This window comes from Salmo salar, chromosome ssa09 (assembly GCF_905237065.1).
Source record: "Salmo salar chromosome ssa09, Ssal_v3.1, whole genome shotgun sequence".
NCBI lineage: Eukaryota > Metazoa > Chordata > Actinopteri > Salmoniformes > Salmonidae > Salmo > Salmo salar.
Genome location: NC_059450.1, coordinates 1078447 through 1095792, shown reverse-complemented (window position 1 = coordinate 1095792; position 17346 = coordinate 1078447). Strand labels below are relative to the sequence as shown.

At 42.0% G+C, this 17346-nt stretch overlaps 1 protein-coding gene across 1 annotated transcript in view; it reads left to right on the top strand.

Annotated features, from left to right (window-relative positions):
- The first annotated feature begins 1086 nt into the window (after window positions 1-1086).
- Window positions 1087-17346, top strand: part of LOC106610626 (echinoderm microtubule-associated protein-like 1) — a 111578-nt gene continuing 95318 nt past the window's right edge. The window contains exon 1 of the mRNA XM_014210048.2: window positions 1087-1287. Within this exon, the coding sequence (XP_014065523.1) occupies window positions 1254-1287 (34 nt within the window). The 5' untranslated portion in view covers window positions 1087-1253. The remainder of the gene's footprint in view (window positions 1288-17346) is intronic.

The following is a 17346-nucleotide window of genomic DNA, read 5'->3' as shown; positions in this document are numbered from 1 at the left end:
GTCTGATGAAACAACAGAACTGTTTGGCCATAATGACCATCGTTAGGTTTGGAGGAGAAAGGGGGAGGCTTGCAAACTGAAGAACACCATCCCAACCATGAAGCACAGGGGTGGCAGCATCATGTTGTGGGGTTGCTTTGCTGCAGGAGGGACTGGTGCACTTCACAAAATAGATGGCATCATGAGGACTGAAGATTCTGTGGATATATTGAAGCAACATCAAGATATCAGTCAGGAAGTTAAAGCTTGGTCGCAAATGGTTCTTCCAAATGGACAATAACCCCAAGCACACTTCCAAAGTTGTGGCAAAATGGCTTAAGGACAACAAAGTCAAGGTATTGGAGTGACCATCACAAAGCCCTGACCTCAATCACATAGAACTTTGTGGGCCGAAAACCTGAAAAAGCATGTGCAAGCAAGGAGGCCTACAAACCTGACTCAGTTACACTAGCTCTGTCAGGAGGAATGGGCCAAAATTCACCCAACTTATTGTGGGAAGCTTGTGGAAGGCTACCCACATTTTTTTATCCAAGTTAAACAATTTAAAGACAATGCTACCAAATACTAATTGAGTGTATGTAAACTTCTGACCCACTGGGAATGTGATGAAAGAAATAAAAGCTGAAATAAAATCACTATTATTCTGACATTTCACATTCTTAAAATAAAGTGGTGATCCTAACTGACCTAAGACAGGGATTTTTTTCTAGGATTAATTGTCAGGAATTGTGGAAAACTGAGTTTAAATGTATTTGGTTAAGGTGTATGTAAACCTCCGACTTCAACTGCATCTTTGTTTCTTAAGAGAATTGATTACTGGTCTAGGAAATTAAATGTATGGACGTTTAAAATCTAAAAGAAACCTTTGAGCTTCAGAAAAAGTTGGAAAAAAAACAGGAAAGGATAAAACATTAGCCTTGTCTATATCATAAGGTGGCGTATCAATATTAATGAGATTAAATTAGTTCAGTCATCCTAATGGGGAGGGCTGCTAACAGATGTACTATCCAATAGCAGCCTGGACATTAATGTTTGATAGTTATGCTTAGCGTCCTGTTGTCATAACACACTCAGAGGGACAGAGTCAGACCCACAGCCTGTTAGATGGTAGCCACTCCACTCAAGGGTCTCACACAGCCAGCAGTGTAGAGGAGGAGCAGTAGCACACACAGTCTGGGAGAGGAGGAGAAGCAACAGGAGTCATCTGACACTGCGGGACGGGAGAATGCCGTTACTAACTGTCCCTCGTCACCATGTCGGACTGCGGATGCGAAGGACGGCCTATTGGTGAGCGTCGGACAGACAGACAAGCAGGCAGGAAGACAGGCACAAAAACAGAGACAAACAGAGAGAGAGGGGAGGCAGAAAGACGAGCAGGAAGGCAGGCAGAGTTGATCAGCTCCATCCTGTGTTGGCCTGAGACCACTGGGACAGCTCGCCCTGCAAATATTCAGCCAGAGGAGAGCTTCACATGAGGCCATATATGGAGATTTATGTTTTCAGGATTTCTGTCACATTTCTGTGACTTATAACTGTGTGTATGTTTGTATTAGAGAGGGAGAGAGGGGGGAGGGTGAGACAGAGTGGAGATGGGTCTTAACAATGGGTTTCTGCTCGACAGTGCTTCACAACGAGTGGCAGATAGTGATTTATGTGCATAATGTGTCACTGAATCTACTCTAAGCAGTGTCCTATTCCAGAGGGCATCTAGTTTTCCCGACATGGGATCAGCTATAACTGGTAATGAGCTGTTCCCAGATGGGGTTGTGCGCTTATGTGTGCCCACATATCTAGTGTGACCGACGGGGCATTGAGTGACGGGTAATTACTTACAAGTAGAGTCAAGTACTGAGAAGAGCTGAAGGTTTCCAGCAGCTCTGGCAGGGGAGGAGAAACAATCAGATATAAATAGGTTAGCACCCCTCCCCCTGCTGTCTGGGACAGTCTCCCACTCGCAGCACACTCACTCCCTAGCTAAGATTAATACAATTGTGTAGCACTTAGGCCCCATCACCACTATAAGAGATGAAGGAGAGTCTGAGGAGCGGAGTGGCTTTCTACTTTTCAATTCACATCCTTGCCTTACCTTTCGTTGTTGCTGGCAAGATGAGAAAGAAAGTCTTTTGTTCTCCATTTTTTCATTTCACCTTTACTGAACCAGGTAGGCCAGTTGAGAACAAGTTCTCATTTAAAACTGCAACCTGGCCAAGATAAAGCAGTAGGACAAAAACAGAGTTACACAAATGTATTGGTCCTCTATTGTTCCTCAAGCAAAAGGGGGGTACAAACAAGTCCAAATGACTATATTGTAAAAATGTATGAAAACAAAAAGTAGCTGTTTGTCTTAATTTAAGGTTAGCATTGTCATTAAGGTTAGGTTTAAAATCAGATTTTAAGAAGATAAATTGTAGAACTAGGCAGGGCTTTGACTTTTGGAACTTGGCCAGATAGTGATGACCAGAGAGACTCATGTGTTATAACTTCCTACCACTAGCTGCCAGTATGCACACATATTTACAATGTTTATACTCCTTCAGTAAGAGCAGAGGCAGGATATAATGACGAGATGATTGAGTCTCCGTCCTAAGAATGGGATTCGTTTTCCACATGGCGGAACAGCGGCCTGTCAAGCACCCACCTATTCCTCTTTGGATTGGTGGATGCATCTCGTTATTTGGATATTCGATGAGGGGTGTTGACATCAACCGCCTGTATTCAATGGAGCGTGAGATGCTAGCCTCATGAATATGCATAGACCGTCTCAAATTTCAACAGGGACAACTGAGCACAGGAGGCTCATAATGTCTGGAATGGAGCAAATGGAAACTATGCGTTTGACGTATTTGATACCATTCCACTAATTCCGCTCCAGTCATTAACTGTTCTCCCCAATTAAGGTGCCACCAACTTCCTGTGCAACTCAGATATAAATGTTTCTCAAAGTTGGCAGGATGTCACGTGCATCACATATCAGTACACTCTTAACCTAAGAATTACAAAACTTCTATTAGATTAAGTGTATCATGTATCAAAATAGCAACACATTTTTATTTTGACAGAATTCGACATTCATTGCCCCCCATACAAAACGCCTAATAATTAATGACCTACCTAACATGGACAAATTTTGGCCGGAGTAAACCCTCTCTGGTATAAGCAAAGGCTGGAAACGCTTGTAGTGACAATCCATAAGAACGAATACTAAACTCAGCAAAAAAAAGAAACGTCCCTTTTTCAGGACCCTGTCTTTCAAAGATAATTGCTGAGAGAGGTTGGACTGAGGGCTTGTAGGCCTGTTGTAAGGCAGGTCCTCACCGGCAACATCGCTTAAGGGCACAAACCCACCGTCGCTGGACCAGACAGGACTGGCAAAAAGTGCTCTTCACTGACGAGTCGCGGTTTTGTCTCACCAGGGGTGATGGTCGGATTCGCGTTTATCGTCAAATGAATGAGCGTTACACCGAGGCCTGTACTCTGGAGTGAAATCGATTTGGAAGTGGAGGGTCCGTCATGGTCTGGGGCGGTGTGTCACAGCATCATCGGACTGAGCTTGTCATTGTAGGCAATCTCAACGCTGTGCATTACAGGGAGGACATCCTCATGTGGTACCCTTCCTGCAGGCTCATCCTGACATGACCCTCCAGCATGACAATGCCACCAGCCATACTGCTCATTCTGTGTGTGATTTCCTACAAGACAGGAATGTCAGTGATCTGCCATGGCCAGCAAAGAGCCCGGATCTCAATCCCATTAAGCGTGTCTGGGACCTGTTGGATCGGAGGGTGAGGGCTAGGGCCATTCCCCCCAGAAATGTCAGGGAACATCTCACAGCAAGAACTGGCAAATCTGGTGCAGTCCATGAGGAGGAGATGCACTGCAGTACTTAATGCAGCTGGTGGCCACACCAGATACTGACTGTTACTTTTGACCACCCCCCCTTTTGTTCAGGGACACATTATTCCATTTCTGTTAGTCACATGTCTGTGGAACTTGTTCAGTTTGTCTTAGTTGAGAAATCTTATGTTCATATAAATATTTACACATTAAGTTTGCTGAAAATAAAAAAGTTCATAGTGAGAGGATATTTATTTTTTTGCTTAGTGGATTTCAAAATTGTATAGATCTTAGGCAAGTAAGACCTGGAAAAGCATCAGAAGACCACAAATTCAATTTAGTGAAATTTAAGGCTTTCAAGAACTGCAATATGAACAGATTGTTTAAGGTGTGCCTTCAAGATTGCTTTTATAGACATATCTTGTCACAGGAATTGCCTGTGACAATTCCTGTGTGTTTCGCCTACTCACCAAAACATGACAACCATTTTAGGCTATAATCATGTCAGCTACATTGAGTGAGAAACCACAGCACACCATATCTACCTTTACACCATGTCCAAGATACATTCTCCATTTGATGCAATACTGTAACGGCTGTCGTAGGAGAGAGAGGACCAAGGCGCAGCGGGTTGCATGTTCATCATATTATTTATTGTGAACACGAGAAACAGAGAACGACAGTTTCACAGGCTACATAATAACAGCAGTGCGAAATACAACTACCCACAAATCCCCAGGTGAAAACAAGCATCTAATATATGACTCCCAATCAGGAACAACGATGTACAGCTGTTCCTGATCGGGAGCCACACAAACCACAGAAATAGACAGACTAGAAAACCAACACTAGAACAATTACTCAAACCCCAGACTACATAAACCAAACACCCCTTAAATAAACACACACAACCCGAACCATATGAAACAAATACCCCTCTGCCACGTCCTGACCAAATATAATACAATTACTCCCTCTGCTGGTCAGGACGTGACAAATACATTAACTCTCAATTATTTGCAGGGCAAGCCCATACCAGTCATCCTGGGGCAAGAAACAAAGCATGAAAAGGTAGAAGAGGTGCAATATAGAGGTGAAGCAGGTTAACTATACCGGTGATGAAACAGTTCTGCATGAGTGACAAATAGCCATCAACTTTAACACCGAGCTGCAGACATTAGATGGGGATGGACATAGGTTCCGGGCCACTGACGTCAGCCAGGCAGCCCTCTATATGTCTTGAAGATGTGAACAATTACCCCTAGCGGTATGATGTTAATTTTAGCCTAGGTTCACCTTACCCACATTTGACTAGTGAGGATTCCCAAATCTTTGGCTGAATTTTGCTTTTAGTTTAGGTATTAAATGGGAGATCCTCAAATTAATCTGACAGTAGTATTTGAGCAAGGTACAGTATTCGACAATATATACAGCACATTAGGATGTCCTCAACTGTTTTCCCATGCGTGTATATTCTTGCCTGCATTGATTAAGTACAGAGTGTGTCATTGATTTTAATTCTAGTTAAGATGACTTAGATTGCTTGCCAAGTGATGGATTCAAAGCCTGTTTCAGATGCAGAATAAGTATTTCTTAGTTATACAGTATGCATTATCAGACTTGGAAGTGGGTGTGCACACATGCCCTTGTAACATGGGGAATGCACCATAAATAACTTTTCCTATAGCCAATACTATGCCACCATTTTTTTTATATGTAAGGTGACGATCTAAACATACGTTTCTTTCTATCAGGGAGTGGCAGCATGGGAATTACCAGTCAGATAAACAAAAATATGGGCTTTATTCACAATTCTGAAGAAACTCAATGAGATTGTTCTCAGACAGAAACTCTCATGGCTTTGCGTTTAATACTCTGTCAACAGAAAAATGTTTTCAGCTCATTATCATAGATCAGCATCATCACAGACAAGTATTCAATCTCAATTATCAGGTAGTTTCAATAAATAGGATGTTCAATCAGAATTAAACATACCTAGCAAGGTACGCCATGGGAGAAGGACAACCAGTGGCTACAGGCACATTTGCCACAAACATACTCACAATCCATTCTCATCATCAATTTGGTCTGGGTCACAGCCATCCGCCCAAGGCACGCCAGCCTGTACACAGTAAGAGAGATCCCTGAATAGGCACAAACAGCACAGCTTGTATACATGGGCATGGCAGCCACGCCCCTAATTGACAATTACAGACATCTGGTGTTGAAAGAGGGTGCGTTCAACAACTTCTTCAGTTTCACCCTGTTACACCCTCGTTCACTGCATATGTGTGTGTCCTGCTATCTCTGTGTGTTCCTATCTGCACAGGAAGTGGGGAGGGGATGGACATGAATTCAAAGCGGCCAAGTCAGATGTGATTATTGTTGTAGTCGCTTCACAGAGCATGAAGCATTGCATGCGTCAGAAAATACAAATGGTATGGACCCATTGGATTCCATTCTACACAGTAATGAATTATAGTGTCCACTGGACTGTAGGAAACATACACACTGTAGTGAGTTTTAAGTCATAAGGTGAAAATGAAATGCATGCCACATGATAGTTGTTGTGAGGTTGAAGTCAGACATCTCTCTCATAATCCAACCCCCACACTCTTAGAAAAAAAGGTGCTATCTAGAACCTAAAAGGGTTCTTTGGCTGTCCCCTTAGGAGAACCCTTTGAAGAACCATTTTTGGTTCCAGGTAGAAGAACCCTTTTGAGTTCAATGTAGAACACTTTATACAGAGGGTTCTATATGGAACCAAAAATGGCTCTTCTATGGGGAACCCTTTTGGAACCCTTTTTTCTAAGAGTGCACTGTTCATGATTACCAGCTCATTTCTTCATCAAATTCTGTGAAATTGGCAGAACTGTGACCAAAACATGATTACACATCCTAGCGATTTAGTCTTTAGAGTTCTTCAGAACATACCCAGGACTATGTGGTGCTGTACCCCATTCTTTTTCAATGAATCTTGTGCTCCATACTCCAAAATATGTGTGGTCGTTGCTATCCAAACTATAGTTTCCCAACTGTCTATTGACCCTCAGTTGTATGCACACTGAAGCTATGCATTGTAGGTAACCAGCCTCACTGCTGAAAGCCTGGCTTAGTGTATGGCCTCTAATCCACACCTCAATGACATCATCATCCAGCTCAGTTGGCCTAAATGGGGAGAGTTCAGCCAGTGACGGGTAAGGTGTGTGTGTGTGTGTGTGTGTGTGTGTGTGTGTGTGTGTGTGTGTGTGTGTGTGTGTGTGTGTGTGTGTGTGTGTGTGTGTGTGTGTGTGTGTGTGTGTGTGTGTATGCACTCCCACATGTGTGTGTGTGAGTTCATTTGTGCGCATGTTGAGCACAGGGGCGGAGAGAACTCTATGATGTTATTGGCTGACTAGACGTACTACACTGATCCACAGAAGCCCAGCCCAGAAGGTACTGTGGAAGTAGGAATTACCTATGAAGGTCAAGACGATGAGATGTGGTGAACAGCAGATACACATTGAAGTTACCCAGTTAAAATAATTGTGTATTGTATCTATGATATTGGCACTCAAAGGGAGATACAGTAGTTGTTATAATTGCCCCTGAGAGATTAATACAGTTTATTCAGTTTAATTGAATTGAATATGACTTCTCAGTACTGCGATTACAGCCAAATCACAACAACATTTAGTGCTTTGAACTTCTTGCTATTTATCACTTGTGATTTGGAGAGATCATCAACCCCATTAGCACATACACAGTCAGAGCCAGACACATGCCAGTGTGGTGTGCTGTGTCTTTGACTACATACCAAATTACACCCTATTCACTACTGATCAAAATAAGTACACTACTAAGGCTGCGTTTATACAGGCAGCTCAATTCACTAGTTAGTCTTTTGACTGATCAGATAAACTCTGAAAAAGACCTGATATGAATATATCTGATGTGATTGGTCAAAAGACCAATTAGTGGGTGAAAAAAGGTCAGAATTGGGCTGCCTGTCTTTTGGGACGCCATTTGGGACGCATTCCTATGCTTTTGGCTGTGTCAGACAAGGCTAATGAGGCTTGTTGGTTCCTGTGGTGGGTCCGTACCAGCCTGACCGACTCACACTATAACAATCTCATCTTCAGAGCTAGAAGATGCTTCAGAGAGCCAGATCAATTATTTATGTTTTCTTCAAAGACCTAATCAATTTCAATTTGTCCATTTTTTTGGACAATTTTTCTTTAAAGACTGAGCTTCAAAGTTGACTTTCAGAATAGCCTAATAACTGTGTTTCACACCCAGATCTTGCTTTGATTGGTGATTTACTGAATCTTACTTTAAGTAGCTCCATTTACAGTAAACAGTATGACGCCTACTGTATACATTAAACGGCCAATATGCAGTTCAAACAATAACAACGCTGGGACACTACCACTGTTTTGCTAAATAGCTGAGAGATGGGTCTTGAGAACCACTCTCAAATTCATGGTGCTATACATCATTTGTTTGCAATTACATTGTTTACAAACAAAAGAGTAAAACAAGCTTATATTTTGTGTTCTGATGGGGTACAGCAGTTGAAATAAACTCATGAGACATTTATAATTGATATTCTTCAAGTATCAATGTGTATATATCATTGATTTATATGTCCAAAAATGGATGTAGCAGCTGCCCCTTTAAATGTTTGGTGATGGCTGCATTGCATTATTGCTGGAGCTAGAGGTAGAGCAGGTAATAGGCCTACCTATCCACAGCCTCTTCAGGATTACCGTCTATTTCCATCCCAGGTTCCTCCTTCTCCATATGCCTGTGGCTGCATCTCAGCGGGGACACTCTTCGGCTACATCTCAATAGTCTTAATAGCAATTTCCTGTTCTCGTCTCTTCATCCCTTCTCCTTCATCTCCACTTATTAAAAAATCCAAAGCAGATAAAAGCTATATGGTGGATCCCTACAATTAACTTTTTGTATTGTTACGGGGAATTGGCATCCTCCTGTCCAATTTCTATCCCATCATTGGAGTTTAAAGAAAATAGAGGAGAAAAATAAGCTATTGAGATACAGCCGAGGACTGTTGTGACAAAGAGCTCACGTGAGAGAGAGAGAGAGAGAGAGAGAGAGAGAGAGAGAGAGAGAGAACCAGCAGGAGACAGGAACCTCTGTTTGAAGCCTCCGAGACGAGAACAATGGCTCCCCCAAAACAGATTTGCTTAACCTTGAATTAGAGAGAACAATGTTTTACTACATAGTCGAACTGTTGGCAGCAGTAGCCATTTTGTTGGTGTTAGTAATAACCACCCGAATCAGGGACAGACATCATGATAGTGAGATAGTAGTAAGATAGTATGAATATGAAATATGAATATGAAATATGCACATAATGCAATTATAGACTGTGACAAAAGACTAAGCCAGAACAAGGGCTGTGACCCAGATTCATAAATCATAAGAACCTTAGCTTCTATGATGAGGCACTATATGTGTACACACAGTACAGGGACAATGTTGCTGTGCTGAAGCTGTGACATTAGAATAAGAACCGATAGAATGAAATCAATAAGAATAAAATGTTCTTATTGATTTCCTCTGTTGCCAGTCCCTTTGTTTGTGACACGAGGCACTGTGGTGTGTAACGATTCTGGCTGGTCATATTGTAATATTGTCTGGTCATGTTATAATACTGTCTGGTCATGTTGTGATACTGGATGGTCATGTTATGATACTGGCTGGTCATGTTTTGATACTGGCTGGTCATGTTTTGATACTGGCTGGTCATGTTGTGATATTGCCTGGTCATGTTATGATACTGGCTGGTCATGTTGGGATAATGGCAAGTAATATTTTGATATTGGCTGGTCATGTGATATTGGCAAGTCATGTGATAATGGTTGGTCATGTGATATTAGCAGGTCATGCTATGATAATGGCTGGTCATATAGTGTGACAGGAATGATACTGGTTGGTTATGTTATGATACTGGCTAGTCATGTTATGATACTGGCTGGTCATGTTATGATACTGGCTGGTCATGTTGTGATACTGGCTGGTCATGTGATATTGGCTGGTCATGTTGTGACAATGGCTGGTCATTTTGTGATATTTGCTGGTCATGTTGCGATATTGGCTGGTCATGTTATGATACTGGCTGGTCATGTTATGATACTGGCTGGTCATGTTATGATACTGGCTGGTCATGTTGGGATAATGGCAAGTCTTTTTTTGATATTGGCTGGTCATGTGATATTGGCAAGTCATATTGTGATAATGGTTGGTCATGTGATATTGGCAGGTCATGCTATGATAATGGCTGGTCATATAGTGTGACAGGAATGATACTGGCTGGTCATGTTGTGATACTGGCTGGTCATGTTGTGATATTGGCTGGTCATGTTGTGACAATGGCTGGACATTTTGTGATATTTGCTGGTCATATGATATTGGCAAGTCATGTTGTGATAATGGAAGGTCATGTGATACTGACTGGTCATGTTATGATACTGGCTGGTCATGTTGTGATATATGCAGGTCATGATATGATAATGGCTGGTCATATAATGTGACAGGAATGATATTGGATGGTCATATTGTGATATTACACTGTAAAAAAATGTGTTGATTTGATTCAACGTACAATTGTAAGGCAACCAGCTGCAATAGGATTGTGAGTTTGGCCAACACAAATTTTCTTCAGCAAACTCACAATCCTATTGCAGCTGGTTGCCTTACAATTTTACATTGAATCAACATATTTGTAAAAGAAAATGTACAGTGTAGCTGGTCATGTTATGGTCATGTTATGATTCTGGCTGGCCATGTTGTATGATAGTTCCACCAGTCACATGCCACTCCTATTATAGATAAGGAAGGTGGCTTTAGCGCAGCTTTAGTCTTTAAATCCATCAGCCTTACGCAATATTCAACTAGTATCTCAGAATCTTTATATATCTGATGGGGAGGTTCTATCTATGGAATTTAAGCCATTTTTGAAAAAGTATATATTTTCAGATTACAACCAAATTACAACCAACATATTCATTTTGTTGTAGTAGGTAGTTTCAATTTAGCTTGTGGGTGGATGAACCCAAAACATGAGAGTGACTGTACAACTGAGCATTAACAGTCCATCATCACATACTGTGACTTCTGTGTCTATGTAGGGCATGATATTTTGCTTGCCGATATTCCACAGTGACAATTATTCTGAGTAATGATTTTAGTATTTATTTTGTTGCTGACGCTAGTTGGTGAGACTTACTGCAAAAAGGGCTTGCCTGGGGCAATATGGATCCAGTCGTGGAGAGATTCAGGCAGGCTCAGGATTTCATTTTCAAAAGAGGCTAAATATAGTAGTCTGAATAACGTTCATAGCACTTCTAAATGTGCCATTCTTTGTTGGAGAATGTACCATTAGGCTTCTCCACTGGATTCCATAGGCATTGAAAACAATGCAATGCACTATCTTTCAAGTCTGTTCTGGACTATTTGATTCTTATTATAAATGTTTCAGTCATAATAGTGAAGTACATGGTGTTTGGTTAATTCTGTTTTTATATTCCTTTAAGTAGTTCATTCTTCTATCCATCATTGGTATAAGTAGAGTGTTCGGTATGTGTCTTGTAATAGTGTCTTGTGATTATACCTGGCCTATATCGTGCAGTATGCAGTATGCATATTGTGGCACAGAAAGAAGGTTATTTTCTCCAATATACACACGCACGTACGCACATGCGCATGCACACACACCCACACACACACTTCTCTCCACCACTATTTCCACTCTCCCATCCATAGATCAGAACATTATGAAGAAAAGAGGTGCTGACCTGCTGTCACCCATTCTATTTCTATGCTGTCACCAACCTTATCATTTTCACACTATCCGACTCTCACAGTCAGATGAGCCAGCGTTAGAACAGAGCTCTATTCTGAGGCTCGTGTGCTGGTGTGCTGCCCAGACCACTGATTAGCCCTATATGAACCTTGGCCCTCTCTTATCGCTCATGAATAAGCACTTGGGGAAAACCCATCAGACTGACTAAAATCACATTGGCTGCCTTTAACACATTTGTGCCCTAAGATCTGCAAACAGCACACTGTTTGACTAAGGCGAGAGGGGTGTGTTGGTGTGACACACCCCAATAACACCCTAATACCTGGGGAAAAACACATCACACAAAGACAGACCATTTTGGCTGCAATCAACCATCTTTTTTCTCCAACTCATTTGGAACACATATTGAGTGCCCTCAGATCTCTCCAAAGCAGACAAATTGGGGTTTACCCCAATGTTTGACTAAGGCTTTGGGGACCTATTTGTGTGTCCCATTGGAGTCATCATCCCCCAGGCAGATGGTAGGTAGATCTTAGAGAGGGATTAATCCTCTAGGATACCCATAACTCTTTTGATTGTGGCTTAAACCCTGGCCCACTGGCAGACTGGCAGGCCCTCTATAATACTGCCCCAAAGCTGCTGTGTGGTTTAAGATGTGCTTCTGTTTCCAGCGGGGCAATGGAATGCACATCTGGAGAAAGCAGTGGTATCATAGAAATAGAATGACTAGAGCAGACATTCCCATTCAAGTCAACGTTGAATGTTCTAGTAATTATATTACAATGACTGGGATATCTTCCACAGAGCAGCATGAATGGATGGAAGCACGCTTCAGGTTAAGTTCCCTGTGAAGGGTTCCTCCGGTCACTGCTGGTGGGTTGTTGTGTGTAGTGTGCTGTCTACCAGTACCTACCCCCTGAGGCCTGAGTATGTGTCTGACTGTGAGTGTGTGCTGGACCGCAGCCAGGGGCGGTGGAGAACAATGAGATTAGTGGGAGGGGGATGGGGTGAGGGAGAAGAGCCCTCCTCCAGCTGCCACCCGCGGGAGGCCCCTGCCTCACGCCCCTCATCCAACCCCCGTATTGCCGCACCCTCTCCAGCCCTAATCTAGAGCTCCAATCTGCCCTCATACAGATTCCAATCTGAGTGTATTCCAATTTAGCCACAGGCTTTTCTCAGATAATAGTCTTGTGTTTTTCAACTGAGGGCATCTAAAAGAAAGGAATATCATTTTTTTTTTACCTTTATTTAACTAGGCAAGTCAGTTAAGAACAAATTCTTATTTTCAATGATAGCCTAGGAACAGTGGGTTAACTGCCTTGTTCAGGTGCAGAACGACAGATTTGTACCTTGTCAGCTCAGGGATTCGATCTTGCAACATTTTGGTTACTAGTCCAACGCTCTAACCACTAGGCTAGCTGCCGCCCCATAACTAGCCCTTTCATAAATCAATCATAACATTGGCATTATAATTTTTTGTTGGTGTGTGCAAATTTGTATTACATACCACTATTCCAGGAGAAAAACAGATCAATATGAATTTGAACAGACAGATAAACACGTTTTTAAAGGGCGTCCCCATCATTCATATTTACTATGATGCAGAAGGAATTTCATGGACAAGTGAAAGCAGAACTGCAACATTGTGATACAGACAGATATATTCCAGTAATATTTCCACTGTCTCTGATTTAGAAGCATTACAAAGGAGAGCCTTGTCTGCTCCTGTAGGTCACTAGAAAATAGGAGTCTTAGGGGGCCTTCATGCTGTTGTGTAATAGGCTAGCTAGATGGAACAGCGCTGAGTGCAGTATAATCCCCTGAGGGGAAATAGAGGAGAACGCTCCACCACCAGTACCCACCTGGGATTACCCTACCTCAGCTGTTCTGTAGGAATCAGTAGGAAAGCCCCTAACACATCACCGCCATGCTCTGAGACAAAGCGGTCTAGGTTGAATCAGATCTGAAATCTGCCTTAACAAATTATTGCCATGCTCCAAGACAAAGCAATCCAGGTTGAAGCAGACCTGAGATCTGTCCTTTCTTCCAACAATCATTAGAGCATTCTTTGTTGTGTTTTTGGCATTGTTTCCTTTCATGAGCCAGAACAGTGCGAGGAGTGTTTGAAAATAAATAAATATAGACCACAGAGTCATCTTTGTGCATATTTTTTTCTTTCCATCCTGCGCCAGGCGCATGAATACTTGAAAGATGTTTTCCACCATGACAGCTCCAGTCAGAAGACCCACAGTAAAAATGAAGAGGCAGTTTCTCTCTCTCCCTCCCTCCCTCCCTCCCTCCCTCCCTCCCTCCCTCCCAGAAACAAATAACTTTCTTCTGAAACTCATCAGTCTATTCTTGTTCTGAGCAAATGAAGGCTATTCCATGTGAGAAATTGCCCAGAAACTGAAGATTTCGTACAACTCCATGTACTACTCCCTTCACAGAACAGCACAAATTGGCTCTAACCAGAATAGAAAGAGGAGTGGGAGGCCCCGGTGCACAACAGAGTAAGAGGACAAGTACATTACAATGTCTAGTTTGAGAAACAGACGCCTCACAAGTCCTCAACTGGCAGCCTCATTAAATAGTACCTGCAAAACACCAGTCTCAACGTCAACAGTGAAGAGGCGACTCCGGGATGCTGGCCTTCTAGGCGTAGTTCCTCTGTCCAGTGTCTGTGTTCTTTTGCCCATCTTAATCTTTTATTTTTATTGGCCAGTCTGAGATATGGCTTTTTCTTTGCAACTCTGCCTAGAAGGCCAACATCCTCGAGTCGCCTCTTCACTGTTGACGTTGAGACTGGTGTTTTGTGGGTACTATTTAATGAAGCTGGCAGTTGAGGACTTGTGAGGCGTCAATAGTCATTGACAATAGTATTTACAACATTAACAATGGCTACACTGTATTTCTGATCAATTTGATGTTATTTTAATGGACAAAAAATGTGAATTTCTTTCAAAAACAAGGACATTTCTAAGTGACCCCAAACTTTTGAACGGTAGTGTGTGTATATATAAAATAGACAACAATAGACAATATAACGCTAATGTTACATCAGAATTTAAATATAGCTTGGTCCTACAGTATCTGACATCTTAAGAGTCAGAATGTCTTAATGTTAACATGACTGGTTTACCTTCAGCCACCTTTTCAGTTTTGCCTTGAAGCTAGCAAAGGTATTGCACTCTCTCACACTGGTTGGCAGGTTGTTCCATAATCTAGACGCTCTGACTGAAATAGCTGTCTGGCCAAATTTAGTGGACCTAAACTGAGTTGAGCAGCCCCCTCTGGTTGAAGCTCTTGTTGTCCTGGTATTGTCCTTGCAATATGTAACAAACTGTTTAAGAGGTGGTGGGGCTAGGTCATGAGTGATCTGAAACAGCAGAGAAGTGTCATCAAGGCATAAAAGCTATCAAAGCTCAGTAGGTATTATGTCTTTGTGATATTGCAGTGGTGATAAGTGTTTGTTTTTTAGTCCAGCACTTTCAGAGTTTGTTTACAAAGCTTTTCGAGTGGTTTCATTTCTGTGATACTAGCATGTGACCCGGTTGTGACACAGTACGAGAGATGGGACAGAATCATTGAGTGCATGTGCAGTTTACAGCATCTGCTGACATTTGGTTTCTGATAAATTAGAAATTCACCAGGTTGTGTTTTGCTGTTCCATGCACTTTTTTAATTGTTTTTTTGAAGGAAAGGTTAGAGTCAATAATTATTCCTAAGTATTTAAAATGTGAAACCACCTCAATCCTCTGTTCCTTTACAGTTCCCTCAGGTTGATGGGTCTCACTGTTCCTGATGGAGAAATACATGCAGAGATTGCAGACAGTTTTTGTTATGTTCAATTTTAGACGTGAGTGGTCCAACCAGTCATCTATTTTGTCAATTGCTGCTGTAAGTTTACGAGCAGTCTGTTGCTTTGTCTTGGCATGGACATAGAAGACTGTGTCCTCTGCATGCATCTGCATTTTGATCTCCGGACATCAAGTCATTTATGTATACATGAATACTTGAAAAAGGTGTTCCACCATGACAGTTCCAGTCAGATGACCCACAGTCTCTTTCAATTTTCCCTCCATTTCTCTCCTTCTCATCCTCTTCTATCACGTATTTGATGGCTGCTGAAAACCCCCAGTCAAAATGAAGAGGAAGTTTTTCCCTCCCTCCCTCTCCCCCTCTTCGTCTTCTTTGATGATTACACTGTCTGCTAAGACAGATAAGGCTGAGAATAATAATGTTTCGCTTCAACACTGATTGTGTTCAACCGCCTTCTTGTTTAGCTTCTTGGGATGATAGAGCAGGAAGATGTGATGTCGCATTGTTTTGTGACTTCGTGGTCCAAATCCCTCTCTGCCCCAGTCTGACTCCAGGGCCAAATGTTGCAGATAAAAATGTCTTGAATAGGGTTGACATTATTCAATGTTCTGCTTGTTAGAGAGGCATGTTTGTTCTACATCATATATCAAATCGTTGAAATGTTGACTGGTAGACTGGGTCAAATCAAATCAAAGTGTATTTGCTGTGTACACAGATGTTAAGGCAGGTGCAGGGAATTGCTTTTGTGTCTAGCTCTAGCAGTGCAGTAAATATCTAACAGTACAATAATAATACACAAATAATCCCAAGAAAAAAAAGAAGAAACAAGAGATTAAGACATATCAGATTGAGCAATATCAGAACGAGCAATGTCAGAGTCCTGATATAAATGTGGTTTGTATAGACAGTATGGACAATATATAAGTAGGAAAAAGGTATGTACAGCTGTAGTTATATAGGATGATGGTGTAAGGTTCTGGGTGTAGCTGGTGCAGAGGAGTCAGGCGCAGGATAGCAGAGATGAGTAACACAATGAACTTTACTCAAAATGTCCAAATACATGAAGTAATACCAAGCCCACAAACACCGGACCGAACTTACAATAAAACAATCACTCACAAAAACCATGGGGAAAACAGAGGGTTAAATAATGAACATGTAATTGGGGAATTGAAACCAGGTGTGTAAAACAATGACAAAACAAATGGAAAATGAAAAGTGGATCGGCGATGGCTAGAAGGCCGGTGACGTCGACCGCCGAACGAACAAGAAGAGGGACCGACTTCGGCGGAAGTCGTGACAGATGGCTCACTGTTCTGCAATAGAAACCCATTTTCTTTGCTAGCCTCAGCATCCCTCTAATCTCTTCTCTGTGTTCCCTCTCTCTATTATTTTTCTCCTGAATGGATTGATTCCTCTCTTCTCTTGGATTCCTCTCCTCTCTTTGAGACTGAGAAAGAGCTTTATTCTATATATATTTATTCATTTCTGTTTCTCTCATATCTGTGGCTCTTTGGGATTATTATTGTCACAAAAAGATTTCTGGCATCATGCCAGAAGAGCTGAACAAGAATATGGTGACTATATCAATATATAATCCCATTCATTTCATTTTATTCCTTCTACCAGCTGCAATCTTTTTTCTTCCTTGTGACCGTTCTATCCCCTTCCTGGTGATCAGAGCCTCTCTCTCTCTCTCTCTCTCTCTCTCTCTCTCTCTCTCTCTCTCTCTCTCTCTCTCTCCTAGGCAAAGGGGATGATCTGTCTTTTGAAAGAGGCCCAACCCCCTCTGCACTTGTCCACAGTTAGTGAAAGTCTGGGGCCGGGGAAGGCTGTCCAAGGTATTATCCAAACACTCACACGCATACACGCGCTCTCGCTCT